This window comes from Bidens hawaiensis, unplaced genomic scaffold, assembly GCF_021521415.1.
Source record: "Bidens hawaiensis isolate Kalapana, Puna unplaced genomic scaffold, B.hawaiensis_p1.1 tig00006635_1, whole genome shotgun sequence".
Taxonomy (NCBI): domain Eukaryota; kingdom Viridiplantae; phylum Streptophyta; class Magnoliopsida; order Asterales; family Asteraceae; genus Bidens; species Bidens hawaiensis.
Window position 1 is genome coordinate 706059 of NW_027491449.1, and position 11098 is coordinate 717156.

The 11098-nt window shown below is 34.3% G+C and overlaps 1 protein-coding gene and 1 pseudogene across 2 annotated transcripts; both read left to right on the forward strand.

Moving 5' to 3' along the window:
* The first annotated feature begins 2512 nt into the window (after window positions 1-2512).
* On the forward strand, window positions 2513-5604 carry LOC143633249 (succinate--CoA ligase [ADP-forming] subunit alpha-1, mitochondrial-like). Its single transcript, XM_077101591.1, has 7 exons — window positions 2513-2777; window positions 3744-3953; window positions 4073-4243; window positions 4553-4676; window positions 4862-4923; window positions 5027-5108; window positions 5198-5604. Exons 1-7 carry the CDS (start codon window positions 2580-2582, stop codon window positions 5332-5334), a joined length of 984 nt encoding a protein of 327 aa, XP_076957706.1. The 5' UTR covers window positions 2513-2579; the 3' UTR covers window positions 5335-5604.
* A 1383-nt stretch (window positions 5605-6987) lies between these two features.
* On the forward strand, window positions 6988-9482 carry LOC143633250 (chaperone protein dnaJ C76, chloroplastic-like; annotated as a pseudogene). Its single transcript, XR_013153642.1, has 4 exons — window positions 6988-7344; window positions 8090-8346; window positions 8423-8606; window positions 8689-9482. The product of XR_013153642.1 is annotated as a chaperone protein dnaJ C76, chloroplastic-like (transcript).
* Window positions 9483-11098: the final 1616 nt, after the last annotated feature.

Sequence of the window (11098 nt, forward strand, 5' to 3'; positions counted from 1 at the left end):
GAGTTAATTACTAATTAACTACTCATATTGTAAATGTAAACTAGTCTCGACGAGTTAACTACATATAAACTACTGGTAATGGTAATGTAAATCAGATAAACTAACCATGACGAGTTAAATACTAATTAACTACTCGCATTAAGAATGTAAACAAGGTAAACTAGTCACGACGAGATAACTACTAATAAACTACTCGTATTGGTAATGTAAACAAGGTAAACTTATCGCGACGAGTTAATTACTAATAAAATACTCGTATCGAGAATGTAAACTAGTCATTGACCAAGATCTACTTGTAATGACTATTTGAACTTTCAAACTAACCATTCCAGTTAGTATTTTGTAAAACTAACCGGTTATATGTATTTGGTAAACAAACACCTCGTCGTGGTTAGTTTGATAAATTACTCGTGTATCGAAAGGTTTTAAAATCTACTCGTTGCCACTAAAGGACATCTTATTTACTCGTGGGCGTTGATGACGAGACATACAACTTATTTAGTCGTGACGAGTAAATGATTAATAACTTGTTCGTTACAGTATGTTTAAAGACACGCGTCAAGTTTTAATTGATTATACAAACTATTCGTCACGACTAGTTTATAATACCTATTTTGGGAATTTCTTGCAAATGGCACATAAAACCTGAAAAAAACGGTTTCATAAACGCTTATTTTGGGAATTTTCCCAACATGTATTTGTATATTTTGTTTTTGATACTTTTGGTTTCCTTGCACCTGAAGCTGTGAAGCTACTTAACCGAGTCCAACGAGTCATGCATAGTAATGCCATAACTCCAAAATCTATCAATGCATTCTTCAAAATATTGAGTTTTACAATTCAAAAAAAGTCCGAGGCGCAACTTATTGCCTGTATGTCTGCTGTTTTGATGTAAACATTATATTTTATTAGAATGTCATATATATTGGAATTAAAAACAGGCAACTTACCAACCATAATCTACAAAAGGATTTCTCCGATTTAGGTTGCACACGCTGTTTCATTTGATTCTCTGATTCACACAATTTGCATACTAAAAACTTATTAAATTACTAAGTTTTATCTGGTTGAATTTTTGGTTGAACCGCCGAAAATCCCATATGAATATACTTAAATGACTCTTAAAAATTCAAGTTTTCAACTTCAAAATTCTCCAATAGGTTCAATTGCCTTAGTCGAACTATTTCATTTCTAAGTTTAGAATAAAACTTAAATTTGTTGAATAAAACATATTATGATAGACTCAACGGATTGATTGCAACTCGTGGTATTTGCATATTCATCTTGTAGATTTTATTTCAATGCATAAATTTACATACATAATTGTGATGAAAGTAACTCGGTTACTTATACACGAGAGAGAAAATGATTTCATCACATTATAAATATATTTAAATCAAAGAATGATGTGAGCATTTAATCAAGTGACCTAAACAAAGTCTCACATAATGTGAGTATCTAGCATTTAACTATAAGCAGGAAACGTATTAAGAATTCATCTAACAACTTCAATCATAATTGTTAATGATTTCATCACATTATAATATATTGAAACCAAATAATCATTGGCGTCTTCAATTATCAATGATAAACTTAATAAAGCATCTACTTTATGTTTAATTATTATATAAACACATGTAAAATTGTTACGAATATGAATTATTTCCGTAGAGATTAACCAAAAATCAACAACGACGCATTTGAACATTGTAAATTAAATTCTTTTGGAAACTACGCTTAATTTTATATCTTTATTAGAAAAAAAAAATATAACTAAAACCAAACATAATAATTCTTCAGAGAAACCATTAACAAATTTGAAATTATAGCTATTCTACCATCCTAATTTTTTTTTGTTTTGCTCTATATTTCACCCACAAGTAACCCAATGCGTTGATCCCCACAAGTGACCTAATGTGTTGATCTCATCGTAAGTCTTATTAACATATATCACTTGATATTCAAACGTTTAGTCTTTTCTATATCGCCAAATACACTAAAATCGGATCACACAAGAAACGTTCGTGTAGGCTTTTTTTCATCACAAATAATTTCACTTGTTTAGAAATGTCCAATAATTCTACAATCGATCGACATTTAACCACGGCTAGTCTATTAGTTTGCTCAAGCCCAAATAAAAAACATAATCGCAAGTAAAGGTACAAGCCGGGTTCTAGGTCCAAACCGGTTTTGGTGAAAAATAATCAAACCTAAAAAAATCGTTTTGGGTCGCATTAAAAACTGGTTCGCGTATACAAAATGATGGTTTTGTCGAGTTGAAACGAGTTTTGTGTTATATGGACGTTTTGGGCCACGAGATGGGGCACCGGTATCTAAACTGCTGTCCAGGGTTGGGACTTGGGTAGGAATTGATTTAAGTCAAACCAGTTTACTGTTTAAATCCGACCCGTTAAAAAAACACATCGGTACATCCCAAAAAACCGACCCGATCCGGATTCATAATAACAAACTTATTGCAGCAGCATCTTCCTTAAAATAATATAATCAATCGTCGTCTTTCCTCCGTTAGGTCTTTGCAGACAGACGAGAGATTTGAAGCAGCCAGTAATAATAATAATATGTCTCGACAAGCGGCTAGATTCATCGCTAATCTCTCATCTAAAGTCTCGATCTCTCAGTCTTCACGTTCATTCGCCACAGCTCCTCCGCCACCGGCTGTCTTCGTCGACAAGAACACTCGCGTCATCTGCCAAGGAATCACCGGCAAAAATGGCACCTTCCACACCGAGCAAGCCATCGAATACGGCACTAAGATGGTATACTCACTTTATATAGCCTGATTTTATCTTTTTTTTAGTGTTTATTGTCCGATCTAGGGTTTACCTTGTTTGCTTATCTCTAAATTGATTGCTTTGTGTTAAAATTAACCCTAGCAATACGGCTAAACAGAGAAAACTTGTGGCACAAGTCAATTTACATATATTTTGTATGAAATGTTGCATCCATTTTGATCCTGCGAATGTGTATTAACTAATATTAATCGGGAATTATGGAAGACCGTTCAACTTTCGGTTATTATTGTAATTAACTTATTTTGAATGTGTCTTTTAAGGTGATGCTCTGCAGTTCACTGTAATCCGGTTCGGTTCCGTTTTTTACCTATAACTAAAACCAATAACTGATTTTCGGTTTTTGGAAAATTCGTAACTAAAATTGATTAGGTTATATTGGTTAGTATGTTGGTTTTTGGTTCGGTTAATAGATTGGTTAATAACCAAATCCAAACTTGGGTCAAAATTTTCAACAGTTAATGTGCCAACAAACTATTTACTCATAAATACATGAAATGGAGGATAAATGCATGAAATGGAGGTATACATACATGAAATGGATGTATAAAAGCTAGAAATAAGTGAACATGGAGATATAAAAGCTAGAAATATATGAAAATATGTATGGATCGGTTTTGGTTAACAGTTAATCAAGGTACACAAAAAAAGAAAAAAACGATAACCGGTTTTTGGTTAATTTCATTTCGGTTATTGCTTACCTTAGTTATGATGCTCATATCTACGTCACTTTTGAAAAGCTATATCTGCACTTTCAATTGATATTGCAAGTGTCTCTTAACATGAAAATCATTTATTGATTTGTTTTATTTTTGGCATCTAGTTTTGTTATTTTTATTTTGGTTTTTTGTGTTGTATGCTATGGCCACACTTTCTTTATATGACTTTTGCAAGGACCAAATTACATTCTTTCAAATTGTTGTTATTTTATAGGTTGGTGGAGTTACCCCAAAGAAGGGTGGAACAGAGCATTTGGGGCTCCCTGTTTTCAACTCGGTTGCAGATGCTAAAGCTGAAACCAAGGCTAATGCTTCAGTAATATATGTACCTCCACCGTTTGCTGCAGCTGCAATCATGGAGGCTTTGGAGGCTGAACTGGATTTAATCGTTTGCATTACAGAAGGAATACCACAACATGATATGGTAACCTGCATTTCTATTATTTGATTAGATTAATCTTTGTTATCTATGTATTTAGTATTTATTTGTGCTTCAACTGTAAGAGTAATGTTAACTGTCATTAACCTTACGCATGCATACAGGTTAAGGTAAAGGCTGCTCTTCTTCAGCAGTCAAAGACCCGGTTAATTGGTCCTAACTGTCCTGGTATTATTAAGCCTGGAGAATGCAAGATTGGAATTATGCCCGGTTACATTCACAAGCCAGGGCGCATTGGTATTGTATCTCGGTCTGGCACACTAACATATGAAGCGGTGAGATGTTATTTTGAGTTATTACCCCATCAACGTATAATTTATTTACACTTATGAGGCTCATGATAATATTAGAGAAACTTGTATGCTTGAAATTTTATGGCAGTTTGCTCATCGCCTCGTCCCTTTTGAATAGTTTTTTCTAATTCTTCGTATAAAAACATTTACATAAAGGCACCAACCAAAATTTATGTTTCTATAGCATTGATATCATGTTTATAAAGGCATTGGTGTGAGTTGAAACTGTTTGTTACTTTGAAATTTGAATTAAAAAGCATCCTATGAAATTTTCTGAATGCTTTGTTATAGGTTTACCAAACGACTGTTGTTGGTCTAGGCCAATCTACTTGTGTAGGCATTGGTGGAGATCCTTTCAATGGGACCAACTTTGTTGACTGCATGAAAAAGTTCATTGATGATCCTCAGACAGAAGGTAAGTTAAGTCTGAAATGTACTGATATTTGGCTGTCATTACATGATATTGTGGCCTTAGGAATTTTTAGTAGTCGCTGACTCCATTAGTCACCTTAAATTACTTATGTTGTTCTGCAATTATGATAAGTTACAGGTCAAATTCCCCTTTAAATTATTGCTCAATATTTGCCATTTGCTATTCAGGTATTGTTCTGATTGGTGAGATAGGTGGTACTGCAGAAGAAGATGCTGCTGCACTTATTAAGGTTAGATATGCATCACTTGTATAGAATTAAGTGAATTGATCTTAATAATGCTATAATGATGACTTCAAGTGAAATTAATTGCCATTTGTTTATATGCAAACAGGAAAGTGGGACAGAAAAGCCTATTGTTGGCTTTATTGCTGGACTTACCGCGCCACCTGGTCGACGTATGGGTCATGCTGGAGGTATTTATTGACAGTCTTGCATTTATACCCTTTCTGTGTTAAAAAAAGTTTTCCTTTTAGCTCAAGTAATCTCTTTTTTGAACTTGCAGCCATAGTATCAGGCGGAAAGGGTACGGCACAAGACAAAATCAAGACCCTAAAGGAAGCTGGTGTGACAGTGGTGGAATCACCAGCAAAGATTGGATCTGCAATGTTTGAGGTGTTTAAACAGATGGGTCTTGTGTGATTGTTCTACTCATGTATCAAGAACTTATTTTCAGTTCACAATAAATACCCACCCAGGCGAGTTTAAGCGATTCTTGAGTATTTTAGCAATCTTTTGTTTCTCTTTTATGAAAAGCCAAAGTGTTATGGCATTGTTTTTGCAAATTCGAATTTGTTAAAACTTAACACGTATTTGGATTCAGATTAAACTCACCGAACCGAACCAAACAGACTTTTCTGCATATTTTTACAACCTGAGTGCAATTTCTTTACATACATATATTGATGCGTATGTTCTTGGAAAATTAGATGGTTTAGTTTCTTCCAATAAGGGATTAATTTATGTAGCTTTTGTTATTGAAACTTTATTCAAAGTAATTTGACAAATTGTACAAACCTCCAAGAACATTGGTAGACATCTGGCAAAGTATTGGTTTTATTCTATAATAGTCAATGTTGGAGGCTAGTGTTGATGTTCCTCGTTCAAACCGGGCCAAGATTATAGAAAAAGCAACCAACATACGTGGTCAACTTTTGAACTAATTGATACTTTGCGTACACATATAGCATGTTTAAGAAATGAAGTTTAATTATTAGATATTAAGTTTAATCACATGCATTATCATACAGTGACTTATAGTCAGACTCTGACCCAGCCATAAATCTAATGGGCTGCTGAACTAGGCCCAAATTTTATGCCTATATGTTAATGTGGATCAGTGGATATATTTTGATGTTTGTAGAATTAATGTAACTTTTGGATAAAAACTATGATATGATCGTACTAATTAAATCATCACTCGTGTAATTAGTTCTTTTAGTTATTGTATGCATGAGATTTATATTTGGTTCGAGTAAATAAAGAGTGAATTTGTCTTTTCATATAAATCTTTTTATGCCAGTTAGTGTTGAGAGCCAAAATCTTGAAATCAAAGCCAGATGAATCATGTAGGTAATTAATTCCTTTAAACCATTAACCAAGTACAGGTGTGAAATTGTTTTTCAATGAGAAAATAAGCTTTTTATCAAGTTATTATATTAATGTTTATATTTTTATACCTTATAAAATTTTATTGCGTACACGCTTTTCTAATTATATAAATCAGCCGTACCTAAAAACTAAAAAGTGTATACTTGTTATATACACTAAAGAAACACCAAATTTATAGTCCAATTGAACGGAGTTCTATGGGTATGAAAGGTATGAAGATGATTTGTATATGATGGAAGGTCTGGGATTTGTAACCTCTGGCTCCGTTAGTTTCGTCGCAAGTGGGGGGTCTTTCTTGTGACCATCATTCGGCGCGGAAATCAGTAAAGAGATCTATAAGAGATGTAAGTGAAAGTGAAGAATTACGTTGATGGTAGACCTTGTATTTATGCCGGGCGTGGGTAAGCGTCACTTTGATTGAGTGAGGACCACTCTGTTAAGTTGAGAATAACCATTTCTGATTGTGACCCATCGCGTTTGAAATGCAAGGAGTATGTAGTAATCGCTTTTCTTGTGGCACGTGGACTTGATCTTTACCGGTACCATATGCACATATGACATGATACACAGATTTAAATGATTTTGATTAGGATAAATGCGGTAAGTGGCAAAGAAAAAAAAGGAAAAAAGAGAGACAAATATGTTTGGAGTCTAGAAAATATCTTTCCCTCCATCTCCACTCCCATAATCGAATTGAACATGAACATGAACATGAACATGAACATGCACTCCATAATCCTCTCATCGATCGTACAACCAGTAACACCTTTCAGCTCCAGAACATCATCAATTAGGAAACTATCTTCTCATCACTCTCCTTTGGTATGTAAAGCATCTTATTCCATCACAGACTTCGATCTCTATGATCTTCTAGGCGTAGACAGTTCGTCGGACTATTCCGCGATTAAACACGCCTACCGATCACTCCAAAAGAAGTGCCATCCGGATATCGCTGGATTGGCCAGACACGATATGGCAATCGTTCTCAATGAAGCTTATGCTGTTCTCTCGGATCCTCTCTCACGCTTCTCTTATGATAAGGTATCAATTCAATTCAATTAATCCATCATTTGCACTTGTAGCTCTACTTTACATATTCATTGTTGCTCCTGCATCTTATTAATATTATTGCTTCATTTCGTATATGAAAATTGCAACATCTATCAATTTGTTGAACACTAATTGCAATCTTGTGATTCATTTGTACTCAAATCTTATATTCTAACTTTGCTTTGTTGAGATGAACGTCGTTAACATTCGATAAGGTTTTCATTTACGTTCGTTAATGTTTGTTCATTGAGAGTTTTTTTTATATTATTTAATGACTTCTTTAATCTTATCATATGGATTTAAGCAAAATTATTAACTACAAAACAAAAATATATATGTGTTGATTAATTAACATATGAATATGGATTTAAACAAAATTATTAACTAAAACAATAATATATATATGCGTATTATCTAATTAATATATATCTGAATTTACATATGATTATAAATGTTAAAATAAACACCAACACAAACTTTGTAGCCAGACCGAACCATTGACAATGACCATTCTCGGTTAGCCAAATAAAAAAAACGTTGTTTGTGTTCGTTCGGTTAGGTGTTTGTGAACCGTTCGCTTGTTTGATAAAAGCTTAACGGACGAACATGAGCAAGGCCTGTTCGGTTTGTTTACAGCCCTACTTGTGATTGCATGATTGATTATTTTGATCTATTAAATGATGATTGCATATGCACAATATCTTCCTGATCTGAATAACATTGATTTCTTATACAGGAACAAGCTAAGATTGCAGATTTCAAGGGCTACACAGGGAAACCTATCTACTCAGTATGGTACGGATCCGAGAGTGAGCAGAGAGCGGTTTTTGTTGATGAAGTTAAATGTGTCGGCTGCTTAAAATGCGCCTTAATGGCCGAAAAGACATTTGCAATCGAATCTGTTTATGGTAGAGCCCGGGTCATAGCTCAATGGGGCGATCCTGAAAACAAAATTAATGAAGCCATAGAAGCATGCCCTGTTAATTGCATCTCGTAAGCTTATAAATCTGACCACTTGTTACAAACAAATTGCATTTTTCTTGGAATCTTGATTTATGTATTTGTTTAGGATGGTGGAGAGGTCTAAACTTGCAGCATTAGAGTTCCTCATGTCAAAGCAACCGCGTGGTAATGTTAGAATCGTTGCAGGCAACACTGTAGGCACTCGTGTTTCAAATATCTTTGTTGATGTTGATAGATTCCAAGATAGTTATTTAGCAGCCATGGAAAAAGGATCTTCCAAGCGCTCAAAGGTAGACATGCTATAACTTATAACAATTATTAATTCAGATTATAAAGTCTTAACTTGTTATGTTTATATAATATGTTTATCAGGATCAGGACCTCCATTGGGAAACAAGAATGTCAGCCATTCAAGCAATCAGATCAATCACAAACTGGTTATATTGGCAGATCAAACAAGCAAAAAACTGTTACAAATAGCCGAGAATTGCACACAATCAAACTCACCAAGTATCAATAAACTTAAAGAAGCCGTAGCTGCCCGACAACAAACACAAACGACCAGAAAACCAAAACCAAACACTGCATCCGAGTACTGGACTCCATCACACTATATCCTCCCAGAATCATCAAACAACAAACCCGACCCTGATTCATATTCACCTAGTGCAACTTTCAAGAAACCGAAAGGTAGCTCATATAACGACAGATTTGTCATTCGAAACAAGGTTCAACCTAGTAATCCTTATGAAGAGGGTGTTCCTGTTGGAATGGCTATTGTTGCAGCGATTATAGTTCGGTTACAACTTGGAAATGGTGGTGGTGGTGGTGGGATTGAAACACATGTTGGTGGTTCTATGCTGGTTGATGTTGTTAACAGCTCGTGGTTGCAAGTTATTCTAGCCGGTGTTACTTGGTATCTTATTGGTTTGGCTGCGGTTGAAATCGTAGCAGCCCTCAGGATTAAATCGAACGATATTGGAGAATGAATATAATAGTCTATACTGTATAGACACATATACATATGTATAGGTTAAGCTGTGTATAGGGAACATATGTTGGACCATGCTTAAAGTGCTTATTATTTAGCTTAATTAATTAGGCCATCACATTTAGTATTTGACTTTGTGAAGTATATCCTTGATGAATGTTCTTTTGTATCATAAGATTTCATATCTAACCGGCAGAGTGCTTGTGGACTTGTGGGAAGGGGGTTGTCAATGGTTCATGGACATACCCATTTTTCTTGTGAGTGGAAGAGGAGTGTCAAATCTATAGAATATTTGAAAACCCCGTAACGTGTTTGTGTATTTTTATCAACTAATTATAGAATTACAATTAGCATAACTATAAAAAAAAAACTTAATTAAATCTGTAGGAATCGGTCTGCCCAAGACACATATTAGAGTTTATGTGGCTAGTACGTTATGATCCAAGTCGGGTCATACCCAATAACAAGCTAGACAAACACCATGATATTTATTTAAGATATAATCTAACAAATAAATATCAAGACTTAAAATATCTAGAAATGAGTTTCTAGATATTTGCACTTGTGTAATATATAAATTATATGAATAATTTATATTTTGAGAGAAGACATTTCATGTTGTTGTTTAAGTTGGTTAAATAACAAGTATGAAAGATATGCCACATAATCCATGTTACATACTATGCTATGTTACATTATATTTTAACATAACATAGGTAACAAATAATAACAAAATGAGATTTGAATTGTTGGTGGGAAAACAAAAGAGAGGGGGGGGGGGGGGGCATCTCCCTCCCCCCTCTCTTGTCTTTAATGTTTTGTTATTTACCAAAACATGCAATGAATCTAGTTGGTAGATGAGTTATTATTCATTCTCACTTTCTCTCTCTCACACACAAGAACTCTATCTTTCTCTTCTCTCTCGATTTCGGCCAAGAAGAAGAATAATCAAGGAGTTTTCAAGTGCAAGTGTTATCAAATCCTAGCAAGCAAGGTGTTTGTTGAAGGCTTGGAGGGTATACAAGCTTGAGGCTCTTCTCCATTGAAGGCTAGACATTCAAACCGTCATCTCCTTCATCTTCTTGCATCTTGAAAGGTTATATTGCATAAACCCTCTATGGATGTTGGTTTTGGTAAGCATGTAAATTCGTATATGGATCCGGAGCTTAGGTTTTACATATAAAATGGGTTTTATATTAATCTATATAACAAGATTTTAAACTAATTAATCCAATGCGTTTTCCATATAAATGGGTTTATATGACTTTGATAATCTTGTTAAAACCCAACAATGGCATCAAGAGTCGCTTATACGGATACATGCTTCAATAGAGCTAAAATTTTTTCGGGTTTTATGGTGTGGTTCACCATATGGCCGAAATTTTTGGGGCTTTTGGTTACCCCTTGGTTCTTCAAGATTATACTTTACATGCATGTGATAATCTTGAAGAATTAAGTCATTTGGATGATTGGTTGTTTTGTTTGGACAAAACCAGAAACTTTCGGTTTTCTTATCCTTGGCCGAAAGTTTAGGGGTTCACAAGGGGAACCATTTTAGACATGTAATACTTGCATATTTGGATGTGCATTTGGATGTTCATAACCTAGCCATGACCTTGTGTTTGGATGTGTGTTTGTGTTGTGATTTGTTTAATATTCAATTTGGTTGTAATATTCTTTTATTTGGGTTTGTAATCTATTTATTCATTTCATATTGGTTTGTAATAATAAGTAGATTAGTTGTATTTCTTTTACTAGAGAAAAATGTATTAGGATATATTTTTTGTAAAA

Excerpts from the sequence above, each read along its gene's own strand:
- LOC143633249 (XM_077101591.1), top strand. The coding sequence starts at position 2,580 with ATGTCTCGACAAGCGGCTAGATTCATCGCTAATCTCTCATCTAAAGTC. Across the intron at positions 3,954-4,072 it reads GAATACCACAACATGATATG|GTTAAGGTAAAGGCTGCTCT; the intron begins GTAACCTGCATT and ends GCATGCATACAG. Across the intron at positions 4,677-4,861 it reads TGATGATCCTCAGACAGAAG|GTATTGTTCTGATTGGTGAG; the intron begins GTAAGTTAAGTC and ends TTTGCTATTCAG.